Source organism: Lissotriton helveticus, chromosome 5_1 (assembly GCF_964261635.1).
Source record: "Lissotriton helveticus chromosome 5_1, aLisHel1.1, whole genome shotgun sequence".
Taxonomy (NCBI): domain Eukaryota; kingdom Metazoa; phylum Chordata; class Amphibia; order Caudata; family Salamandridae; genus Lissotriton; species Lissotriton helveticus.
The window spans coordinates 1,561,470,725-1,561,497,280 of NC_136065.1; the positions used below are offsets into that span (position 1 = coordinate 1,561,470,725).

At 46.2% G+C, this 26,556-nt stretch overlaps 1 protein-coding gene across 9 annotated transcripts in view; it reads left to right on the top strand.

Annotated features, from left to right (window-relative positions):
- Positions 1–26,556, top strand: part of LOC144755580 (zinc finger CCCH domain-containing protein 11A-like) — a 525,975-nt gene that overhangs the window by 166,669 nt on the left and 332,750 nt on the right. For 5 of the 9 annotated variants that reach the window (XM_078644672.1, XM_078644675.1, XM_078644677.1 and 2 more), the window contains exons 8-9: positions 1,494–1,589; positions 3,172–3,255. The exons of 1 other annotated variant lie outside the window; for it this stretch is intronic. In XM_078644672.1, coding sequence (XP_078500798.1) covers positions 1,494–1,589; positions 3,172–3,255 — 180 coding nt within the window. The remainder of the gene's footprint in view (positions 1–1,493; positions 1,590–3,171; positions 3,256–26,556) is intronic. 3 more of the 9 variants (XM_078644678.1, XM_078644680.1, XM_078644679.1) reach the window with 1 other exon arrangement.

A 26,556-nucleotide genomic window follows, 5' to 3' on the forward strand; every position in this document is an offset into this window, starting at 1 on the left:
TTGGGTAAGAGAAAACTGGGCATGGCCCTATCTGATGATCAGTGGGTTGAGGGTAAATATGCTTAATATTCGCATCAGGGCCCTTTGTGTGCAGGGCATAGAAACAAGTCTTAAAATACCTACTCTGAGGGCACTGTACATCATTGTGCCTCCATGCAATGAGTACCAATGAGTTGGGTAACAATATACATCGGTTATTTCAGCGCCAAGATACCCGTAGTGGTGAACTTGCGCTTTACAAATACACCTATTATGTAGTAGGTTAGCACTGGACATCCTTGTATCTCCATGCAATTGATTTACCGGCCCAAATGCATGTTATAGGGTCTTTGGTTAAAAACTGAAGATTCAACTATACACATATTGTAGAAAGGTGACATATGGGGCAGAGTTGTGGATGACATCAACAGATAACCGTGAATAGGTTAACTCCTGTTCTAGCTTGTGTTCTATTGAGATGGATGTTGTAGATACATTGGGTAACCACTAAAGGGTCAGTTTATTAGTGCCTCTAGTATTACTAACATTTAATCTCTTGTTGCATGTCTTCACAAGACCGTTCAGAGACTTAACTTGGTCAATGACACGGCGAGCCCAGCACTTATCATGTAATTTCTATCTGTGTTTTGCAGTTTTATGCGAAGTCCTTGTTCATATGAGGGCACAGTGCCGATTCTCTGGTTGGGATGGGTGGGACTAAAAGGGGAAAAGGGTATTGTGTGGTGCACGTCTCTTGGTAAAAGTCAATAACAGGTTATTGGAACGTAAAAAGGCTCATAAGAACTATTTGCTAGTGTGTCACATCCATTGCATCAATTCTGATGCTGTCTTTATTGGTGCTAATACAGTATGTGCTCAGGAAGTCCTCAAGACACATTTCTTAGTAGTCCAAGAGGTGTGGTATTGCGCACTGTGGATTACCGCAATAAATAGCAAATATGTACATACCCTTTCTCATATGATTTCTATGGGAGCAGAGAGGTTAGTTGCTTCGGAGATGTAATCCTAAGAGGCATACAGGAACAGGAGTGAGATGCTGACCTGTTTATATCTCCTCATTGGTTTATGAGGTACATTCTTCTTATCTAGCAGAATCCGAATTTCAGCTTTCACTAGTTGATAAACTGAATAGTCACATTATGTTAAGATTGTACTTGTGCAAGCAGTCCTTTCTTGACCACTGCTCAGCCTAGGTCCTGGATAGCTTTAACGCCAAGTAACTGCCATAGGTTATTCCAGCAAAAATTCGAACATGCAGAGTAATATTTGCATAATCCTGCTACGCTTTCACTTTTGATGTCCTGATAAGCCACTTCAGATTTTCTATCTGAACAACTGCAGAACACTCCTTACAGTCAGGTGTCTGTCACCTTGGAAAAAGAGCATTGCTTAGTAGGTATTCTCAAGTGGACAGAGAACAATGTTCTTTAGGCCACTGCAATATTCACTTTCTGTAAATGCCCCATCCCCAACCTGCGTTTTTCCTGTTTCAGATCAATTTTCAGATAATTTTTCCGAAGATGAAGTAAATGCGCAGCACACCAGAAAAGGGGTTCTTTTCCCTCGAATGCGATCCCCACCAAAGAAAGGTAAGGGCCGGTCCCACTAGAAGGAATCCTGTGACACTGCCGATAGTGTATTGATATTGCGATGTCTTTATTTTGATCCAATACTTAAGTAATGAAACAGTTGCTGTACAAGTGTAATATTAGTAAGATCTTAGCGTAGGTGGCAAGTTAAGAAAGGGTAAGGAAGACATATATTTTGTTCGCTGCAATTGTAGTTAGTGGTGGGGTACATTGCTGGAAAGCTGGTCTCATTTTAAATGTTGTTAGCCTGATCATCTGTTGTACACCTGGCCATGTCAGAGTGAGGTTGGTTTGAAAAGAGGTGGCATTAGTGAAGCACAACTAACATTTTCCTGCTGCTCTTATTAAATAATGTGCTGATCCTGCTCTGCTTGGTCTCCACTGTTTTTGTGATTGGTTATACTATAAGACAACTTTTCTTTAATCCTAACTATGAATGAAACTGCAGCTGATAAACCCCGGAAGACCTTTTCCTACCCCTAGCCCTTCATTTTTGCAATTACAGCTGCACAAATTGACATTTTTACTCTGATTCTCAAACTGCTAAGAAAGAGTTAAGCCTCTTATTTGAATTTTTTCACATTTGTTGTATTGTTAGTCACTGTTGAAACAATAATACATTTGAAAAGGGATTTGATTGTCTCATGGGGTCTTTGGATTCCAGTTTCCAAAGAGTCCTGTGAGAGAGCAGAGGCCATGCTGTTCATTAATTGTTTTATGTTCTATTTGTACCGGGCTATATTTTCAGAATCATAAGCATAAGCCAACTTCTCCAAGGTTGACTTTCAGGTACTTATACAGTTCCTCATTCATGGAATCTGTCACCCTAGAGGAATTGCACTGCAGAGATATGCTTTCGTGAAAGAACCCAGTGTAGTATATACACTTTTGCAAGCGGAGCATAATTTGTGGAAAATGGATCAAGCTTTAAAGAATATTCACACCTGCAGTTAGAAACCCTAGTCTTAGGGAGGTGAGGGTAGGGTGTTACATTTTAGGTGTTTGAAAGGTAAAGTGACTTTTCAAAACTTTACATTATGCAGTATTTGGAGACGATGCATATATGTCGAAAACACTTGCTACTCATGTGTAAGTATCGGTACAGAATACTGGAGCAAACTATGAATAGGTAGAACATGTTATGTGAAAAAGATAGAGGGCAATTGTGCTGGAGAGAAATTGGTAAAGGCTTGAAGGAACTAGGATTGCAGTGCTTTTCGTATCGGTACAGAATACTGGAGCAAACCATGAATAGGTATAACATGGTATGTGAAAAAGATAGAGGGTAATTGTGTAGGAGAGCAATTGGTAAAGGCTTGAAGGAACCAGGATTGCAGTGCTTTTGCAGACCCTTAATCTGAGACTTTAGCAACTATCTCCAAAGCTTATAGTTCGATCCGACTAATGTGCATTTTCACAAATCCGTAAGATTTTCAAGTCATTGCTTGTGTAACACTGTGATCTAGTTGAATTATCGCAGTTGTGTGCATTCTTTTGTTGTACTTAAATGAGAATTAAACAGTGAGTAAAGGACCCAGACGACTGAAGCCCTTAAACCTGCCTGCTCTCTCCTGCTTTCCAGGTGGCAGAATAAATGTAGGAGTAAGAAGTATGCGTCAAAGCAAGCCACAAAATCTAATTGCTCATGGAAACCAGTTGGGCAGTGGTGAGTATTCCTTAGTGTCTGACTGGCAGAAGTGGCGTCATGACAGTTCTCTCTTTGCTTCATTTGTTGCCCAGCATTCTGTGATTATGAGGTGCAGACTGTTGACCATAACCACAGAAGCAGAGCAAACGCAGCTCTAAACATGATCCACTATTGGATCTTCATAGAGTCACATGCTTCAATCAATCCCCATTGTCGTTGTGGGAGTCCCACAGTACCATAGTATAGCAGTATGCATTACTTTCATAGGCTCTGGTGGAAATGTACAACCACTGAGCTAGTCTATCTATGCCCTTCTTTAAAAAGGGCCAAACTTAAAGCCTTAACCAATCAGGCGATAGCACCCTCTAGAACTCTCCCCAGAGAGGCAGATTCCCTCAGATTTTCACAGCACGTCGTGTGTGCAGGCAGTCTCCCTGAGCTGTGCTCCGTTTTCTCTATCTAGATCGTGGAAACCTACTACTGCTTCTCTACAATGTCTGATTCAGGAGAAGAGTCCTTTTTCAAACCATGCAAGACCTGCAGTAAGAAAAGGGTACATGTAGATGACCCACAGAAGGACTGTCTCTACTCCTTCTACCCTCAACATGAGGTGAAGGAGTGTAAAATGTGTTGTACTTTTTCCTCTAAAACCTTGAAGGACAAAGAAGCAAGGCTGCTTCTGTGGCTTCAGAAGGCAAAAAGTCAAACTTTTTCATCTTCTGAGGATGACATGTAAACCTCTGCAAGGTCTTGCAAAAGACCCAGACCCCAGGAACAAGGGACTTCTGAGGAATATAGAAAGGCCCTCAAAACGTCCCACCACAAAGAATCTCTGAAAAAGGAGAAACATAAACAAATCTCCTCAGAGGCAGCCTAATCTGAGCTCACTACTTCATCTACAAGGGCTGCGGATCACCCTCACAAATCATATTCTGAACTGTGGACATCAAGGCAAAAAACCAACCTCACAGCGCTATCGAAGGCCCTGTCGTCAGTGATTTCATCAGCAACCACAACAGTCATTGTCATCTTGTTCAGACCGTTGACTGCAAAGATGACGCTGACGTCATCAGTCGACACCCTGACCCGATAGACGAGGATCTCATCATTGTAGCAGACTCTATCGATGACCACATCGTCGCCAACGAAACCCTCAATGTTCTTGTTGACAGAGTGCATCGACGGTGACAAAACCAAGTCAATAAGTGGCCTTCACGCTTATAGACATTCCATCGACGACTATCTCGTCGACACCGCAGACAATGCATAAAATTTACTAAACTAGTCAAAACTTAATTGCGACCTCCCACAGCAAGGTTTCTCCTCTTCCCCCAAGTCATCTTTTGGGGGATTCAGATGATGCTGGCCCATTCGTGCCAGCTCGTAGCCCATCAGAGCTCCAGGTTAAATATCAAGATGATGATGACATGGAAGAACAATACTATCAGCTTTCTTATGCTTCCCAGCCTAAGCATTACCACCAACCTCCCCAATATTACTATGAACCACAGCCAAGAAAAAAGGTACCCAATATTACTATGAACCACAGCCAAGACAAAAGGGAGTTCAAGTACCTCTATCACTCTTTCGAAATTTGTAGGCCTTGTTGCAGGACTATCTGAAAAGCTTTCTGGAACCTCCTCATAGCAACCTCCCTTGCAACTCCAAGACACCAGCCTTCACCGATCACACTCAGGATGACATCTGCTTCAAACATTGCGGCACCGCCAAGAGATGACCGATCATCAGGAGGAAGGCGAAATTCCAGACCCTCAGCCTCCCCAGGACGAATGGGATGATTACCTAGTTCCCACTCCATCACCTCCACCACCACATCCGGAGACTCTGAGACTCTCCTCCGGAGGATATTGGAGGGTTTCACAACATGGTGGATCGCTCCGCGACAAGGTTTCACCTCCCAGTCTCATTCAAGCAGTCCGACTGCTTTTTATACGATTTCAAGGCACAGATAAGGAAATCGGTCAGAGGCATCCCCATCATAGATTATTTATGGGAAGGTAGTGTAAAAATAATGAAGAACCTGGCCATGGTAGCAGTGGTACTGATTAGTATGAACAACAAAAAATATGGCACCTGAAGATTCTCCTTCCTGCCTCAGATTCTCTCAAACCAATTTGGTCATATCACAGGCAGAGCAACGCTGCTCCAAGAATCCTGCCACCATGATAATCTATGCCACCAGATAAGGAGGGCAAGCGTTTAGACCAGTGGTTCCCAAACTTTTTCGGCCCACGGCTCTCTTGACCCATTGGCCATTGCCCGTGGCTCCCCACTGTTATTTTTTTGGGCAGGTGGGCTGGATGTAAGCCCGGCCTCAGGAGTACTTGCATTTTTCTCCCTGAAAATATTTTAGATGAAGGTATTATAATCCTATATGTAAGGGTGGTTACTGCCCCATAGCCGGGAAGAAACTCCGAGTTATGCAAAAAATCTATTATGAGGCCATCACCTTGGCTAAAGGACAATTCTTTGCGGCCCGCATTGATTCTGCCAGGAACAATGCCAAAGAAATTTTTTCTATAGTGCAGAATTTCACGTCACCGCGGGCCCAAGCGAGTGTTATCCCATCTTCCCTCGCCTGGTGTAACACGCTTTCTTGCTGCTTCAGAGAAAAAATTCAGACCATCCAGGCTACATTTCCCTATGGTAATGGCTGCTGTGTGGGACCTTTGGCTGTTCAATCTGCCGCCCCCACCTGCTCTTTGCTAGCATTTAGAGCAGTTGATCCCCTGGAATCTCTCAAAATCCTCAGGGGGTTTAAGTCTGGCTCGCCTTCAGATTCATGCCCGGCTAGGCTCCTGGCAGCAGTGGCAGAGAGTGTGAATACAGATTTGAACTGTATCGTTAATATGTCCCTTCAGACAGCTATTGTCCCTCAGGGGTGGAAGCAGGCCAAGATCTTGCCTCTTCTCAAAAAATCTTCCCTGTATCCCCTTATTCCAGGGAATTACCGTCCCATCTCCCTCCTTCCGGCCATTACCAAGGTCTGTGAGAAGGTTGTTAATAATCAACTCACAGAATATGTGGAGACTGAGGATCTCCTGCACCCTGCACAATCAGGGTTTCGAGCCTCCCACAGCACAGAGACTGGTTTAATCGAGGTGGTGGAGGCTATTCGGGAGTGTCTTGACGCTGGCGGGAGGGCAGCATTAATTTTGCTGGACCTCTCGGCCGCGTTCGACACGGTCCCCCATGCTCTCCTCTTGGCCCGACTTGCTGAGATTGGGGTTTCGGTAGCGGCTTGGGGCTGGCTTAGGTCGTTTTTGGAGGAGCGGGTTGAGCAGATCTGGCTCCCCCCTTTTTCTTTCGCCCCCCAGCTGGTCACCACTGGAGTTCCCCAGGGTTCCTCCCTTAGCCCGCTCCTCTTTAACATTTATGTTACGCCACTGATCTATCTGGCAGAGGAGCTTGGGGCTAAGGGGATGGCCTATGCTGACGACACGCAGCTGTTGTTTATCTGGGATAAAACATCTGAGTCTATCTCAGCGGCGCAACAGTGTCTAGTTTCCATCTTTAAATGGCTGGCGGATGCACAGTTAAAATGCAACGAACAAAAGTCCGAGATCTTGCTTTATGGCAAGTTTCCCGTTGACTTTCGCGAGCAGCTGTGGCCTCCTGACTCCCCGCTTCCCCTTGCATTGGGACAGCCTGCTAAAAATCTGGGAGTATGTTTCGACGAGAGTCTTTCCTTTACTACTCGTATTAAGAAACTGGCAGGATCCTGTTTTGGCCTTCTTAAGACTTTGAGGACCTTCTTTCCGCTTCTCCCTCAAGCGGCTTGAGAAACTGTTACCTTTGCCCTGATTTTATCTCGCTTGGATTACGCCAATGCTCTTTTCGCTGGCTCCCCTGGCTAGCTGCTTAAAAATCTTCAGGTAATCCAGAATGTGGCCGCTAGATTACTATTGGGTATTTCAGCGAGGAACAGTGTGACCCTTCAACTACGGTCTCTTCACTGGCTTCCTGTTGCTGACAGGGTCAGGTTCAAATCTTTAGTTTTGGCCCACCGTGCTCTTAATGGCCTTGGCCCCCTCTATCTTCAGAGGCGCTTTTCCTTCTACTTTCCGATGCATGCGCTCCAATCTATGTCCCTGCATTTTGCTCGGGTTCCTTGCTTTAAGCTTCAGAGGATGGGTGGTAGCTCCCTTGTGGTGAAGGCTAGTGCAGCCTGGAATGCCCTCCCCCTTCCTTTGCGGTCCATTCAGAACCTTGTTGTGTTTAAAAGGAAACTTAAGACCCATCTCTTTGTTTGTTAGCTTCTTCCTATACCCCTTTGGCTTCGCGCCGGGACACTCATATGAGTATCCGTGCGCGCTACAAGTGGATGTAACATAACATAACATAACATAAGGTGTTTTGTATTACTAAGGTGGCGCGCTAATAAAATATTCCTAGTTGCACTTCTTTGCCCATGCCTTTTTTTAGAGTACCCTATCAAACTTTTTTATCCCACTTACAGTTCTAGATAGCACCCCTGTGCATGTAGGCCCCATTGACAAAGTGTTTCTGCGCTTGATGAATATTTGCATGCACTTCCATTTCTACTCGTATCATACGTGCCAACACACTTGTCTCAGCAGGGTGACTCACGATTTCTTAAACCACATACAGCTTTATTTTTGCTGTCTCCCTAAAATTGCCTCCAAATCAATGCAAGTAAAATAACTTCCTCAGAATTATTTTTTTTTAAAGTCCATCTTGCTTGCTTCTAAATGTTGGCATTATGCTGTATGTGCTGTTTTACTTCCCTGTGCTCAAGGAGAGAGCAGGCCTGTCTAGAAATGCATGTGTTCTGAAATAAATGTGTACTGGAAGTACCTATGATTCAAGTACAAATGTCAATACTTAATTATACTTAGTGAGTTTAATAGACAAGACCACTGTACTTTCCTGATAACATGAATTGGTGTAAAATGCATTTGGAAAAAAACAAAACGAGTTTAACAAAATTGATCAGGCGTTTTCCGCTTACTTTGGGAGTGTTGGAACGTGGGGTTCTAGTGATTTGGGAGTTTTGGAACTTGGGGATCTAATGAGTTTTTAGCTTTAGGCATGTCACTTACAAATCATCAACATCATGTGTTTAAGTCTAACTAGTTTAACTGAAGCCCACAGACCCTTCAACATTAAATGCATTAAAGTGCTTGGTGTGCGGCTCCCCTGGCTAGGTTTGACGGCTCCCCACGGAGCAACGGAGCACAGTTTGGGAACCACTGGTTTAGACAATATAGGTAAAAGGTTCTCCACCATGTCTACCATTGACGTTCGTGTGGCCACCTCTGTAGCTATCCTAGGCCTCTATGATAGGCAGATGTGGTCGGATACTGGTGATCTCATCCACCTAATAACCTGAGGATCAAAAAATCAGAGGCAAGGAAAATATTGCAGGAGGGTGAGCGCACACTCGCTGAGATCATAGACTGCATAGTGGACATAACCTCCATTGGTTTTCGCCATCTCGCTGGCCCAGCAGTCTTAAGGCGACCTGTCTGGCTAAAAGCCACCGCATTCGGGCCTGAAGTTCAGTAGAAGATTTTAGATATGACCTACGATGGAGAGACACTGTTTGGAAAGCATTAAGATGATGCTTTGTTGGCCATCAAAACGGGTACCGACACGGCCAGATCTCTTGGTATACTCCAATTTAGAAAGATTCTCTTATGAGGAGCACGTGAAAGGGGTTTCTCAACCTTCAGAGGAGGATACCAACGCTTCCAACAGTATCAACGCTTTTACTCCCAATTTAGAGCTCCCTATCAAACGCAACCCTACCATCAACCACCAACAGCTGCATAAACAAAACAAGGACCAAGGCGAAAGAACACAAATGCAAATATTTTTAATGGAATTAGTCCACTTTACTCTATATCAGAGCTATTTCCAATGGAAGAACGATTAGTATCTCCAACTAACGGGCACTTCCATGGGCAATTGTGCTGCACCGGCCTTTGCTAATCTGTTCATGCAAAAATTTGAGGAAGATCACATGTCACAACCACTTTGGAAAAACAACATGAAACTTTTTTTGAGATACAAAGACGACATATTCATTTTTTGGAGTGGTACTCCAGATGACCTAATCATAGCACTATCTCACCTGAACACCATCGATGAACGGATACACTTCACTTTCCAAATACCAGACACACGGATCACATTTTTGGACGTAGAAATAACCAAGACCAACCATGGTTTTGAAACTGACATATTTCGCAAAAAACAGACCCCAACAACCCACTACATTACAGTAGCTTTCACCAGCCATCATTAAAACTACATCTACTGGTGTCTCAAATGCTGAAGGTTAAAAGAATTATATCTAACCCAGAAAAAACCATTGAACGAATAGAGGAAATGTCCCAAAGATTTTCAGAGAATGGACACCCACTATCATTGTTGGAATCAGCGAAACAACGTAGCTATACTACCTCGAGATTAGACCTGCTGAAGAATACAAAGAAACCTAAGAATAATCGAATGGTGGTAGTGTCCAGATTCTCAACATTAAGCAACTCTTTCAAAAGAATAATTAAACAACATTGGCCAATGTTAACAATAGAGCCTGATTTCAATGCTGTGTTCGCACAACCACCATTATTTGCATATAACAGAAGCAGAAACCTGGGAGAGATCCTTAAACAGCAACAAATGGATACCCCATCACCAAAAGGCACTAAACCATGCTTGAACTGTAACAATTGCAACAACGTAATACAAGGTATCAACCTACCACATTTAAGGAAAGGTTACAACATCAGACTACTAGTCACAGCAACATGTGACACCTCAAACGTCCTATATATGTTAAAATACCCATGTGGGAAAATGTATGTGGGAAAAACCGAACCGAAGATAAAAACACGGATCAATGAGCACAAATCGAACATCCAGACAAAGTACATGAAATCCACAGTGAAAACACATTTCTTCGAACATAATCACAATGTCATTCAATTAAAATTCCAGGTAATCGAAGTGATACATAAACTAGAAGGCAGAGACAACAACAAACAACTACTCAGAAGAGAAAACTTTTGGATCATTAAACTCGAATCATTGAAACCATATGAAATAAATGAACGCATGCAGTATGCTTGTTATTTATAAAAATTATGTGTCTTTGATTAATTGATTATTCGATTTTGTTGAATTACATTACTGTTCTGTTCATTGGTACTCTTATTATACACGTTACATAGTTTTCATATTGAAGTATTCTGGTACCCCTTCAAATTGACACATGAAAAAACTTCACAGGAAACATTAATACATACCCTTGATTTAAGGCACTTTATTAATATTTAAAGGCGTAAAGCTCTTTTTATTTCATTTTCTTAAACACACTCGACTCACGTTTAACCCACACTAAGATAGCCGCCATCTAACCCTTTAACTGAATAATCCGTCGTTTATGTCGGCATGCACACTTATCCAGTTCACACAATCCGCGTTCTACAAACAGGTACATCGAAACCGAGCGTCTTAGAAACGACATATCGAACGGCCCGATTTCATCTTAAACAATGTAAGTAAGCTATCAGTTAGCGTTTTTAAAATATGTCGCGCCGAAAACAACCTTATTTTTATACTGTTGCTCTAGTTTCAGCTTCGGTCTAATATTATCAAGAAAACCCTGTGAGTAACCATTACGTGTTTTTTCGGGCGTACAGTTTTCACTGTTAGTGTTAATAAGCAACTATAGCACTTCCGTTAAAAACACCTTACACCACCGTGAGCCACATCTCACAAAACTGCCAGATAGAGCTATGCTGCAACATCGCATGCGTTGATCACCTCATTATCACCACCATTACTTTATACTTTGGGTACTGGGCATGAGAACCACTAATACACTAAAACACAGGGGGTAATGAGAAACCCGTTGAATATTTATCAGTATGTGTGCAATGATTGTTTACAGCAACACTCCCTGAAGAAGGGCGAGGAGCCCGAAATGCATTGGAGCTTGGAATTTAAAGATAAATGATGAGAAACTAAGAAGTTGAAATGAGAATAATTTCAAACCGAATTCAAAAAGAATCCAATAAAGAATATTCTGAAAGGATTAAGATCACTGTCTATTTTCTTTTCTGGAGTAAAACAGAATAACTTCATTTCCCTTCGGGAGTGAAACAGAATAAATTGAGAAATCCATACTCGGGACACCAGGAGTGTCCAGGGGGACGCAACCAATGGATTTTGGAAGCGCAAACAAGAAAGAACACACCCACCACCCACCCTATGCCCCACCCCCATGCTAAGACACATGCCAAAAGCAGTGACCTCAGCCTGGGACTGGCTACCTCAAACCCCCTGCCCCAGTGGATGCGAACATCACCAACTAACTCCACCACTGACGTCTGATCACTTCAGACAAATGGGTATTGGACTTGGTCACCTACGGCCATACCCTGGAGTGTATCAAAAGACAACCCAACAATCCACCAAGGGGAGGGCACACCCCCCGCTTCCGCCCTGTCTTCACTTACTCAAAAAAAGTAGACCTTATCATGCTTGTCAAAGGAGCAATCGAGAAGTTCCACCCATTTAGAAGGGCATGGGTTTCTACTCCGAGGAATGGAGACCAATTATAGACAACAGGAAGTTAAACAAATTCCTGTGGAAATAATCATTCCATATGGTCACACTCAGACATTCTGTCCCTCCTCAACAAAGGGGACTATATAACAACTCTGGACTTGCAGGATGCACACTTCCACATCCCCATACATCCCAAACACTGCAAATATCTTCGTTTTACCTTAGCTCGTACCCATTACCAGTATGAGTGTCCTCCAATTCAGCCTCAAGTCAGCTCCCAACATCTTCACCAAATGCCATCTCCAGTAGTAGCCTCCTCAGAAGGCAAGTTCATGATGTATTCCCTTACCTGGACAATAGGTTACTTAAAGCTTCAACACCATCACAAGCGTCCAAAGCCACAAAAGCTTGCCGCCCTCTGTTTCACAAATTGAGTCTCACAGTCAATCATCAAAAGTCAACAACTACTCCGCAACAGAGGTGTAGATAGCTGGCTCTGTATATACTATGTATGAGTGTTTGTATTGTCAACGCTCCGTCCATCATCCCCTTTGGTTTTTCTTTGTTCGCCCTAAGTTGGCAGGGTATGCTCAGATGTGAGTCCCTTGCTCACTTTGCCACTGGATTCAAGCAAGCCCGGCTGAAGACGGCTGTAATGCCAGAAACCGGTCTTGGGAAGCTTGGTTCCGGTCCAGGGAAGACATGGCTTGGCAGTTCGGGCTGGACTGTTCCCATGAGGCACAGGGTCAGACTGATTTGCATATGGCCATGTCTGAACTGGGGTGGTGGAGTGAGCTAAAGAACGGTGATAGATTAAACCCAGATCAGTTGACTGGGGGTGAGTGTTTGTATTGTCAACGCTCCGTCCATCGTCCCCTTTGGTTTTTCTCTGTATATACTATACCAAAAGTGGTATAGTGTGTACTGAGTCCAGTGAGTCCCCAAATGTATGGCAGAGGTTAAAGTAGATAATACCTTTCTCTCAATTTTTTGGTAACTGGACTGAGCAGTTAGGCTTATCAGAGGGTAGTGTGAATGCATTTGGTGTACATACTCATACAAGGCAGGAACACACGCTCAATGACTGATTCTAGGCCAATGGGCGTAGAAAAATATTACTTTAGTTGCTTTTATTTCTTGGAACCAAGTTGAAGTCTGTTCAAGTTAATACTTTTGTGCCTCACTTTAAAATTACTGGCAATAGGTTTGTATAGCATTAAACAATACTTTACATGTGCAAGAAATGCTTTTCAATACAGAAAGTTATACTTTGTTTTCAGGATCATACTTCGTACTATGCAATGAGAGACCAATGCAATCCTATGAAAAATAAATGTGAATGTCTTACCGGTAAGTAAGAAGTTTTGAAGTTGTCTGCAGGGGTTTTGGTCACTACTGGGCAAGGGTCCTGCACCACCAGCGGCACTGGGGCAGCTGGGTGCAGAGGTCACTTGGACCGATGTTATCCTATGGATGCTGGGGGCACCTTGTAGATGCACCAGTTACAGGTAAGTACCTGCGGGTCAGGGACACAGGCCCTGACGTTTAAGATCAGCACAGGAGGGGCCCACCAAAGAGCACTGAGACTGCACCACCACCACCACCAGCAGCGCTGGGGCGACCGGGTGCAGAGCGCAAAGGAGGTATCAGGAGCCTCGATGAAACCAATGGAGTTCCTTGGTCGGACAAAAGGGCTGCAGGCTTGTTTCCGAAGGTCGGCTGAAGGAATCCCACAACTTGAAAGATAAGTTGGATAGTGGAGGAGGTTGGGCTCACCAAGTCCAGGGTGGGGAGATGGGGTGTGGGTGGGGGTGCTGCGGGTGCAGGGGTGTCTTTTGGCATCTGGTTTTCTCCCCAGATCCGGTTGCGGTCGGGGGACCCATCAGGCTGAGGCTGCAGACATCGAGGGGGAGGTCAGGAGAGATTGTACAATGCTGGTTCTTGGGGACACTTCACTGGGTTGGTGGGTCACCTGGACTCGGGCCGTAGGCGTCGAGTGCAGTGTTGCAGATTCACATGGATCCGGAGGCTTGGAGTTCGTTTCTGTGCTGGACCAATCGGGTGTCCAAGTGAGACGAGTTTTTGTTGAAGACAGCACATGTTTTTGATGTTGCTGGCTGCGGGCCACGCCTGTTTCTTGGAGCAGCATCGCTGGAGGAGGAGACAAGCTGGGAGAGCTGCGGCCAAGTTAGTTGTTGTCTTCTCCACTGCTGCACGGCTCTTCGGTCCTTCTTTGTCGTTCATCGAATCTGAGGAGCAAGGTTCAGGGGAGCCCTTAAATACTACTTTAAAGTGCGATACTGAGGTTGCAGCAGTAGCCAATGGCTACTGTCCCTAGGGTGGCTACATCCTAATCCTCCAAACCAAGATGGAGAATTTTGAGGAGAGGAGTTCATCTCGGCTCCTTGCCACCCTAGGGGTGTGCCAGGGTAAGGTGGACACTCCTACTCGCCAAAGGTGGGGCTGGGGCGGGGGGAGGCATGTTCACTAGTCAGAGCTACCCAAATCAGCATTACACAAGGTGGGAGCATTTGAGGCTCACTGCTAAGTTCTACTATTCCTGCAAGGGGGTGGTGTGAAGCACCTCCACCCAGAGCAGGCTTTGTTTCTGACCTCCTCAGGAGGTCCGAAAACTGTCTGGTGGTGGCTTGGTAGCAGGAACCGGTCAGCCAATTCACTAGACGTTGATCATTTTTCAGGGGGCTTCTCCAAAATGCCATCTGAGTGCACTTTATTAGCGATCCTTTACTGGTATCAGTGTGGGTTTATTATGCTGAGAAGTTTGATACCAAACTTCAGTCTTCAGTAAAGCCATCATGTAGCTGTGGAGTTTGTGTTGACAAACTCCCAGCCCATGTACGCAAAATTACTTCACTGCACTTAGTGTCCGAGATTGGACTCCGCCACTGTAGGAGCACACTGCTCATGAAGTTATACCCTCGCCTGTGGTATAGAGCACCCTGCTTTTGGGCTGTAAGGCCTGCCAGAGGGGTGACTTACCTATGCCACAGGCAGTGGTGGGTCAGCATGGCACCCAGGAAGGTGTGCCATGTCGACTTTTTGTTTGGCTACACCTCATCACATACCTTGCAATGGCAGGGTGTATGCTTGTGGTGTGGAGTCCTTTAAGGTGCCACAATACATGCTCCAACCCTAAGGGACCCTCTCTAGTCACACATCCCTTGGTACCACTGGTACCTTTTACAAGGAACTTATAAGTGGGCCACAAGTTTGCCATTTGTGGGAGCAATGGTACTGTTTTTGGAAAGAACACAGGCCCTGGGAACCTGATTGGTAGGAACCCTGGGCACACTCAGTCAAAGTGCATCAGAAATCTGGCAAATTGGGGGAGTTACTGCGACAGAAACCCACTTTCCTCAAGAGGATATTGTTTCTCTGCTCTTTCCTGGATACAATCCAAAACATAGCCTTTCTGTCACAGGACAGGCCACAAAGCCTAGCACATCTTTCCGTCAACCTGTCCAGAAGAAAGTCAGTTTCAGTACGCTTATTCATGTCACTGATGGGCATGATGTCCTCTGCAATAAATCTCATCCCTCTGGCATGTCTGAAAATGAGACCATTGCATGAGGAACTTTAAAGGCAGTAGATCCATTCAGAGGGGTCCTTCGACTTCATTTACTTCACCCCAAGGATGGTGCAAAAATCCACTGATACGACTCAACACCAGACGTTCCACTGCCTGCCACCTTGTGTTGCCAAGTAACACCCAAGGCCCTTTCACCTTCCCCAACTGCACATTCGCTTGCCTCCATTCACCAGACCCATCAATCACACGACCCTCGTGAAACAGACCCGACCACCTCAGATGCATCCTACTCAACACCCACTCCCTCAAGAGTGTGGAGCTCTGGGACATGCTCGTCTCCATTCCCTCCGTCGTCGCCTTCTTTACGGAAACTGGAATGAATTCCACCTCAGCCCTGGACATCGCAACTGACACCCCCCAACGGCTACAAAATCATCCACAAGGACCTTGTTAACCGACCGGGAGGAGACCTAGCCGTTAGTTACAAAAACACCCTGCACCTCACAACCAGATCTGACAACCACTTGCCCGACATGGAGCACCTCCACTTCCAGATCAGATCCAACCCGAATGCCACCCTCTGCGGCACCCTCGTCTGAAGACCTCCCGGAACCCCCCCTCAACTACCACCCCACCTCCAGCGAAGCCATAGCTGACTTCATCGCTCACCACGCTCTCGCCTCAACTGACTACATCCTCCTCGGTGACCTCCGTTTCCACCTGGACAACATTGACTACCACAACACCTCATGCCTACTAAAGAACTTTGCCACCATCGGATTCAAACAATTGGTCACAATACCAACCCACTCAGCAGGACACATGCTCGACCCCAAGTAACATCATCTCCATCAGCCATACCTCCAAGCCGCACTGGACCGACCACCACTACGTCCACTTCTCCTTTATTGAACCCACCAAATGCCACCATTTTCCCCCGCAATCCTTGCAGAAGCTGGAACAAGGTCCCCGACGACCAGCTCACCACCTCCCTCAGCAAAACCCCTACACTGACATCCAGGGACACCAACACCTCCGCACAAAACCTCCAACGCTGGATCTCTGACTGCGTCAACACACTGAATCCCCTCAGGCAACCCTCAGGCAAGCAGCCCTCCAGATGCCCACTGAGTCCAGGAAAACGGTCACCCATGTCCTCGTCAGAAGCAGACTCGAATACGGCAATGCACTCTACGCCTGCACCACCCAGAAACTCCAAAAGAAGCAGCAGAACATCAGGAACTTCCTCCACCAGACTCCTCCTGAACATTCCACGCCGCAGCAGCATCACCGGCCACCTGAGAGATCTTCACTGGCTACCTGTCAACAAAAAAATTACCTTCAAGCTCCTCATGCATGCCTACAAAGCCCTCCACAACGCCAGATCTGCATTCCTTAACCACTGCCTCTCCTTCTACACTCTCACTAGACATCTCCGCTCTGCCCAATTAGCACCTGGCCACTATCCCACAGATCTGGAAGACCACAGCTCCTGCGAAGACCTGGAGCTCCCTGCCTCTATAACTCAGGCAATCATTGCTGCCGTTACTCGGGAAGGACCTCAAGACCTGGCTCTTCAACCAAACTGTAGTTCCACCCCATCAACCCCCACCCACTTAGCGCCATGAGACCCTCACGGGTGAGTAGTTGCGATGTATGAGAAACCTGATTGATTGAGTGCAAGCGTTAGCATGGTGGTCTCGAATCTCCAATCTCTCCAAAAGCCAGACATTCTTGCCACAACTACCTGACTTTGTCATAACTACAGATGCCTCTGTGGAAGGCTGGGGCAGTTTTCTCCTAGACCCAAAAATATAAGTAAAGGGGTCTGTGCTCCGGAAGACAATGCGTATCAACCGACTTGAGTTGAAAGCCATGTTTTTCTCTATGCAAGCGTTCCTGCCAATGTTAGCATCCATGCTCGTACGTACAGACAATTTGACCAGCATGCAATAAGTCATCAAACAAGGAGGCACAAGATCACCAACTCTCTCCCAAGAAGCTCAGCAGCTTTGGAGTTAGCTTGCAGCTCACAAGATTTCCCTAAAGGCTGAGCACGTCTGAAGCATAAGCAACACCTTGACTGACACACTCAGCAGAGCCAAAGACGGATGTCACGAGTGGAAGTTGAATCAGTTCGAGCTGAACAACATATGTTCGAGGCATATGAGCTGCAGATTGCACACTGTACATAGATCGCAACCTAGTGTTGGGCCCGGATGTTTGCAGTTTGTTGTTGTCCTGAAAAGTTCTTTGGAAGACACAAGATAGGTGACTCCTCCTTTGGACCGCATTGCTCATGGGCATCGGCTCCATCCTCAGATTGTTTTTTTCTGCCATCGGACTCGGATGTGTTTCCTGCGCTCCGGTTTCGAACCGAATTTCCTTCGGCGCGCAATCCTGACCCAGTTCGGGGGTATTGTTTCGATCTCGCTCCACATCGACGCAATTCTTCACCACTTCGAAGTCTTCGATTCCGGTCGTCGACAAAGGCCTTCGGGCCTACCTAGGGCTTACTTTCTGGCTCATGGAAAGGACGCCATTCAAGAAGTATCCTCGATGTGGGTCAAAGTTTCCCCACACCGACCTACATGAGGTGTGCAACCTTTGCCTCTCACCGGAGCACGAGGCCAAAGATTATTCTGCTTGTGCCTCATTCCGCTCCAAGAAGACGATTTGGGACCGACGAGCTCGAAGAACTATGGCGTGCTTGTCAGCTTCGATCCCTGACGTTCCAGAGCACCAGCACGCCGAAGAGAGTACCAGCTCCTCCGAAGACTCCGACGTAGAGGACATCACTCCAGCTCAACTGGTTGCAAGTAAGACCGTCGACCCTAACCCTTCCTCGACACCCTCAAAAAAGGCTTCGGTCACACCCTCACCTTCGGGCCCGGGTGCACACCGAGAGACTTCTTCCCTCGCCTCGCCTTCGGGCCCGGCAAAGAAGCCTAGTGAGCCTTCAGGCGGCTCGGGCTCGAGCCAGCCTATTCCCGGTTCCGATCCTATACCGGCACCGAAGAAGAAGCCATCTTTCTCAACCACGCCGACCGATGCTCCGACACCTAAGCACATGGCGCCGAAGACTGGCAGCGGCTCATCGATGCTGAAACCGCACACGGAGCCCAGTAAAAAAATGCCTAAAGCTCCAGATTCACACGCTTCGGAGCCGAAAAGACACCCTGAACTGAAAAAACAAGTTCCGGTAAAAGACATTTCAAAAGGGCACACTTCTAAACCAAAAGACCCAAGACCAGCTACCGACTCGGTGCCGAAAAAACCCACGGAGCCGAAAACTTCAACGCCGAAGGATCTTCCCTACTCAGAAGAACTTTTCACACCAGATCCTAATCAAACAAGCACTGGCGTTGCCAATAGGTCTCGCAGTAGGAAAGTTGGAGCTATTGGTTTTGTAAATGAAATTTGTTTTGTGATTTACAATGCCAATACTTTTAACTTTAGCAAATGTGACACTTATAGCATTTGTAATGCCACATGTTTTGTATTTACGTGACTTAGATGTATATATCTTACTAATATAAATATCTTTTTTTTGTTAATTAATATTGACATAAAAGTTATTTATAATGTATAATGGCAATATTGTAAACTTTCCTAAATATCTTTTGTGAATATTATGTTCAGTGTTTTTTTTTGGTGAAGAATATCTAAGATTAGAAGTGAAATCTTAAAATTTTTTTGTTGCATTTGTAATAAAGTTTGAAACATTGAGCGAAGATTTTTTAAATAGTTGTTGTTGAATTTTTGCATGGATTGATGCTGTGGTGGTGCGCATAGAGCATGGACATCTAGGAGAGTGCCAGCTGTCCTGTGTCTCTCTATGGTGCTGGGCTTCTGGGTAATAGGGACACGGGGGGCTTTCGATGCGTGGCACTGATAGGCTGGATGAACGCCGGTAGCCATCTTGCTCGTAACGTAAGCTACATGTGAGTCCCAAAAGATCGAATTTGGTGCGCAGCGGCGGGACTCTGTATAGTTTTCATTACTACCACGTGTGCTGGTCTTATGCTCCCTGTGGGCTGTTTGTGTTTGGTGTGCGTGTTGCCGTGCGTGAATGGGAGAGAGTCTGTAGGCTGTTTGTGTTTAGTGTGCGTGTTTCGGCGAGTTAAAGGCAGGGGAGGGTATGCTTGGAAAGAGTGCACGTCTGAATGTTGTCGACGTGTGCGTGTTGCCATGCGTGAATAATTTTTGCAGTTGTGCCGGTCACAGTCTATTACCTGTCTTGGTGCTAGTTATCCTCAGACCTCTGTCCTTGAATAACTGCATGGATTGGTGTTCCTTGTTATTTCTGTCCCAAATGATGATTTATTTGCAGACACAAAAGGGTGTTTTAACTCATCTGACCAAAAATACATTTATCGTTAGTGTCCCGATTTGTAGAGCATGGACATCTAAGAGAGTGCCAGCTGTCCTGTGTCTCTCTATGGTGCTGGGCTTCTGGGTAATAGGGACACGGGGGCTTTCGATGCGTGGCACTGATAGGCTGGATGAACGCCGGTAGCCATCTTGCTCGTAACGTAAGCTACATGCGAGTCCCAAAAGAACAAATTTGGTGCGCAGCGGCTGGACTGTGTATAGTTTTCATTACTACCACGTGTGCTGGTCTTATGCTCCCTGTTGGCTGTTTGTGTTTGTTGTGCGTGTTGCCGTGCGTGAATGGGAGAGAGTCTGTAGGCTGTTTGTGTTTGGTGTGCGTGATTCCGCGAGTGAAAAGCAGGGGGGGGGAATGCTTGGAAAGAGTGCACGTCTGAATGTTGTCGACGTGTGAGTGTTGCCGTGCGTGAATGGGAGAGTCTGTGGGCTGTTTGTGTTTAGTGTGCGTGTTTCCGCCAGTTAAGGGCAGGGGGGGGGTATGCTTGGAAAGAGTGCACGTCTAAATGTTGTCGACGTGTGCGTGTTGCCGTGCGTGAATGGGAGAGAGTCTGTCGGCTGTTTGTGTTTAGTTTGCGTGTTTCCGCGAGTTAAAGGCCGGGGGGGGTATGCTTGGAAAGAGTGCATGTCTGAATGTTGTCGACGTGTGCGTGTTGCCGTGCGTGAATGGGAGAGAGTCTGTGGGCTGTTTGTGTTTAGTGTGCGTGTTTCCGCGAGTTAAAGGCAGGGGGGGTATGCTTAGAAAGAGTGCACGTCTGAATGTTGTCATGCTACGGTGAGATAAGCAAGAGGCACGCGCAGGACAGAGAGAATGTGGGCGGAGGGAGCAGCTTCAATGAGGCGTGGACAAAGTGAAGAGCCAACGAAAAACAACAAAAGCTCGTGAAAAAAAAGTTTATGGCCCAAAAGCGCGTGCCTGTGGCCACGTGAACGCGAAGAAAACCGCACCGAAAAAGCCATAGTTTGACGAGTATTTTGACCACTAGAATTCTCTCCAATCCATTCCTGCGGAATGGAAAAGGCGAGACCTAAAAACTCTTGTAAAGGATCCTAAGACTGGTCAATTGACTCTTCGCTCCCACAAGAGACCACTTGAGGCGCCGGCACCTCTTCCTCCTCCAAAGAAGAGAGACATAGCAACATCTCCATTAAGGGTCCCTTCTCCACCACCTCCCCATACTGTTCCTCCTCCTACACCTCCTCCACCTCCTCCACCATATCATTCACCTACACCATCCACTAATCCAGACGATGATGTAGATAAAGACTCTGATGACACAGGTGGGGGTGCACATGACCCAGCAGGGACCAATAGTCCCCCTCAGTCACCTAATCCAGTGGTTCCCAATCTGTGGGCCGCGGCGCCCTCGTGCGCCCTCCAAAGTAGCCAGGGGTGCCGCGCTTCAAAGGTTTCAGATTTTCCAATTCGTCATAAATTGCCGGTAACATCTTTGAAATGTGCAGTTATCTAGGAAAAAAAGCATAAAACCTCTGTCCACCAGATGGCAGCAGAGCCTTTGTTATTGAGAGGTCAGAACCTAATGGATTTCTTGCCAGCAACCAAATGCGAGGAAAAGACGAGTGGAAAGATTATGGTGAGCGGAAACCTTGCGTGAACGGGGGAGAATGGGACAGGATATGGCGAGAGAAAAGGGAGGAAGGTGGGAAGCGAATTTTGGGAGAGTGTCATAGCAGCCAATAGGCCTCGCTTTTGGGACCTTATAAGTGAATAGCCATGCAACACTTCTCCCAACCAATAAAGCCACTGAAAATTCTGCAATCAAATCAGACCTGTTAACATCGCTTCCTTCACCCTGTCCAGGGTCTCTCAATACGTGACACACTGCGAGAGCTCAGAGGAGGGGCGGTGGCACTGGACATCACTCATGCATGCTCTGTGAAGCCTCAGTGTATGGTCCCCTGCGGCAAGGCTGCCCAGATTCTGGCACTGTGGGCAAACCCCCCAACTAGGCCTGCTGCTGCCCAGCAAGTGAATGCTGACCTCGTACTGGTGTTGTACAGGCAGCAGCAGCAACTTAATCTGGTTTTTGCATGGGTGCAATGTACAATAATTAAATTTTTTTTAAAACTCCTTTCCTGATGTATCTGCACTGTGAGGTCTGCATCATTCAAGCCACTGCTTCCCAAATTGTGCCACTATATGCAAGTTGCTTGATCTTGCAGTGTCCCGGACTACTAAGTGCATACTGAAACAAGAGTTTGGGGTCGTGGAGTAATTAGAAGGCCATAAACAAAATGTGACGGGGAAAATGAACGTTGTTATTATATATTCGGACAGGGCAAAGAAGTTTCACCAAGTGCCATAGAAAAAGCTGGCTTTTTAAATTATGACAAATAGGGAATGATGGTCGATAAAGAAATGGGCTGAGAAGTGGTTGGAAGACAGATGTCAGATGGTCGTTTTACTTATTAATGACAGCATTTGTGATGACTGATCCATATATAATGCCCAATGTCTTATCACAGTCATACATTGTCTACCGAGGAATGTGAGACGCAATGTGTTCATCTTTGCTAATCAAACGCAACTCAGTGGAACACCTACATAAAAAGCGAGACACTATCATCAAAAATGGAAGTGTTGACACTGGGAGCGCTGGTATTCTTTCTTCCATTTAAGATTAGCTCTGAATCAGGCCTTAGGCCTGCCTACATCCAGGAGCAAAACAAGCCCATTTATTTTCGAGGCTTGCCTTTGAAAGCATTTGGAGCTTAAGGTACTCATAAACAGAGACCCCAAGCCACTGCAAGTGCAGGAGAATGGTGCCCACCCACACATGCCAGGGCCCATCACAGCAGCCAATCATTCCTGCCGATCTGCATGTGTATTGTGGGAAGGGTGTGACTGTCATTCAAGACGTTCAGTCCCAGTCTAAAATCTTTCACTAGCAGAGGGGTACACCATAGGTAGGAAGAACACGCTCCCACAATAGCTGCTATGGGCATCGTTTTTAAGGTGTCTCTAGACCATCACAGTGATCTAGACACTGCCTTAGTAAAACTGGCTAAATATAATTAAATTACCATAATTAACATAATAACTTACTAAGGCAGTGTCTAGATCACTGTGATGGTCTAGAGATGCCTTAGAAACTCTGCAGCGCTCCTGAAGGGCCTCTGCCCGGTCACTAAACAATGTCACATAATATTAGGGAGCCGGGGCCAATGATCAATAAACCAAGGGAGCGATGGGATGAAAAAGTTTGGGAACTACTGACCTAATCCATGGGATGATTACAACACCCCTGATGTGCCTTACATCCCACAAGACGTGGTATACCCTTCCAGACCTTCCCCACCAGAGGACACTATAGGTTTTAACCTACTAGTTCAAAGAGCTGCCCAGTATCATGGGGTTGACTTACACACCGATGCGGTGGAGGAAGATTTCCCATTAAACACTTTGGATAACACACAAAGGTCTACTGCCATTTTGCCACTGCTTAAAGGTGTCATCAAGCATGCAACAGAGGTTTTTAAGGATCCTGTCCGGGCTAGGGTCCTCAACCCTCGCATTGAGAAAAATTATAAAGCTGCCCCTACAGATCCAGTTTACATTAAAGGTCAAGCATCATTAGATTGTTTAGTAGTGTCTATTGCACGTAAACGTGCTACTTCTCAGACATCAGGTGAGGCGTCACCACCAGACAAAGAATCTAAGCTCCTTGACGCCTCCGGTAAACGAACAGCGTCAAAAGCAGCTAACATTTGGCGCATTGCCAACAACCAAGCATTGCTGGCAAGATATGACAGGGCACATTATGATGAACTGGAGTCCATAATGCAGCATCTACCAGACAAATGTAAAAATAGGGCCAATGAACTTATACAGGAAGGTAAAAATATTACTAATACTTCCATTCGTTGTGCCCTAGATGGTGCAGATACCGCCTCAAGGGCAATCAATACCAGCACCCTTCTACGTAGACATGCCTGGCTACATAGTTCAGGTTTTAAACCTGAGGTACAAAACTCCATCCTTAATCAGCCATTTGATGAGACACATTTATTTTGCCCAAATGTTGACGTGTCTTTAGAAAAAATGAAAAAAGACACAGACACAGCAACATCTATGGGAGCCTTGCAGCAGCAAGCTCCCAGACATTCTTTTCATCGCTCATCATACAGAGGCAACACAAGAGGCTACTCCTCGGAAAGTCCCTCCACTTCTTACAAAACCCCTAGCCAATCCACATTCACTAAGGGCTACCAGAGAGGGGGTTACAGGGGTAACAACAACAAAGGCAGAGGCAAAACCAACAACTCCCGCTCTGCCTCCACCCCTACCCAATGACTTTCCTCCCCTTCCCCCCTAACATTCTACTCCTGTGGGGGGAAGACTGCAACAATTCCTTCCTGCCTGGACCAACATCACATCAGACAGGTGGGTGCAACAAATTATTAAGACAGGTTACTGTCTAGAATAATACTTTCCTTACTTTACTGACTGCGCCGATTGAGGGCTCAGTCCAGCCTCGATCTAGGAGGCAAGTATAGGAACGCGGCGGCCATCTTAGGGAGGGATCTCCCAGGTTGCGGAGCAGGGTGCGGTCTAGCTTCTGAGGCGCAAGGCACTCGGCGCTAGTACTTAACCAGGAATTTGTTTCAGCTCGCGAGACACGCTCATTCTCCTGAGGCGGAAGCCGGGAGACACACACCACCTCAGCACACTTTGGAAACTTATACCAGTTCGTTTTTTAAAAATCGTTATTTCTTGTGTTATTCTATTCCTTTAGCCTTGGTGGCATTTTTAAAATAAATAATACTTTCCTTACTTTACTGACTGCGCCGATTGAGGGTTCAGTCCAGCCTCGATCTAGGAGGCAAGTATAGGAACGCGGCGGCCATCTTAGGGAGGGATCTCCCAGGTTGCTGAGCAGGGTGCAGTCTAGCTTCTGAGGCGCAAGGCACTCGGCGCTAGTACTTAACCATACGTACTCCCTCCGCGCAGCGGACGCGCTTTGCGGATGCGCCAACACCGCGCCAAAGGAGCGCCTAAGGAAAGCCCGTCTGTGCCCGTCCGGGCCAGACCGGGCCCAGGGGCCAGGATGCTATCTTCCTCAATACAGGTTAGACCTGTTCTTTCCTATAGCCACAATGAGCTGCTGTCCTTTAATAATCATGTGTCTGGGAACTGTACCTTGTTGGGTGCTCACAACTCTGCCCCTAATATCTGCTCTGGATGCAGATATCATCTCCACCTTGAAAATCACCGTCGTACGAGAGCCGGTGTTGACATATACCGTTTGGCATTACTTAATTGCCGCTCCCTACCTAAACACGCGACTGAGCTCGCCATGTTAGTGGAGGAACGTGGACAAATGACAGCTCCCAACCTGATCTTGTGCGGGCTCTACCTCCCAACTATGCCATACATAGACAAGATCGATCTTATGATCGGGGGGGTGGAATTGCTATTATTTATAGGAATGCCCTCGGATGCCGAATAGAAAATCTCTCCATCTCTGGAGCTGAAAGCCTCAAATTTGCTATCTCCTTTTCTCCTACTAATACTCTTTCGGGAATCCTGATCTATAGACCCCCTGGCCCTTATGGTCAATTCTGTGAAGATCTTTCCTGCACAGCTATTAACTATGCTAGTATTTTTCCCAACTTTACTATTCTGGGGGATTTTAATATCCATGCAGACGAAGCAGATGCACCGGCCTCTATAAAACTGAGTACTGGTCTGGAAGTTCTCCATCTAAAACAACTAGTTACCGATCCAACTCATTCTGCAGGACACATTCTTGATCATTGTTATACCAACGTTGAGTCCCTTAGCTATGATGATGCGATTCGGATCCCTTGCGTGGGAGAGGTGTGGCGCCGCGGCCAGGGCGACTGACGTTGGAATCTGGGGACCTCGGTTCGATCCCCGGCTCCGGCGGCAGGTTAGCCCAGCACCATGTGACTCTGGGCAATAGCTCGCTTAATCTTCCCGACGGCCCCCAGCGCCTAGAGACCCTTACGGGTGATTGTGCGCTTTACAAATGTGGACTTTACTTTACCGTTCGCTATTACTGTTCTCCCTGCCTTTTCAGAATCAACCCGAACATACTAAACTCACGAAGCAGTTATGTCGGAGATGGTCCAAACTCCCTATCGAAATTTGGGATATTAATCTAAAAAATACCCTTCCTAAAATTCCATCGGAGCCGGTGGAAGCCGATATGTCCTTCAATCGATGGGTGGAGGCATCTTTGGATCTTTCTCAGTCAAGGGTGGAACTCTCCCACAGAAGTGGTAAGAACAAGAAGGCCTGGTATACCCAGGACCTGAAACTATTGAAGTTCGCTTGCAAGCAACAAGAAAGGAAGTGGAGAAAACACTACTCTGAAAATGACAAAGTTAACTATAAACTTGCCCTAAAAAAGTATAAGGAGGAGATTAAAATCACCCAATCTAATTATTTTCAGACCAAAATCAGACCAAAATTAGCATGGCTGCCAACTCACCTAGAGAAATGTTTAAAATTTTTAAATCTTTGGTCACCCCTCCTACCCCTATTGAAGACCCAGGACTTGCCCAGGCACGTTGTGAGGAACTCGCCAAATTCTTCCTCAACAAAGTTGCTACCATATATTCCTCCTTTCAGCCCTCTCCCATTGGACCCCCCCTAGCTTCTCATATGGCCCAAATCCAACTTAATGAATTCCTTCCTATAGATCTCTCCACTACTCAGAGTCTCTTAAGAAACTTAAAATCAGGCTCTCCGAATGACCCTGCACCCCCTACCAAATTAAATCTGGTGTCAGACACTGTGGCCCCAGTCATTCAGGAAGTAATCAATGCCT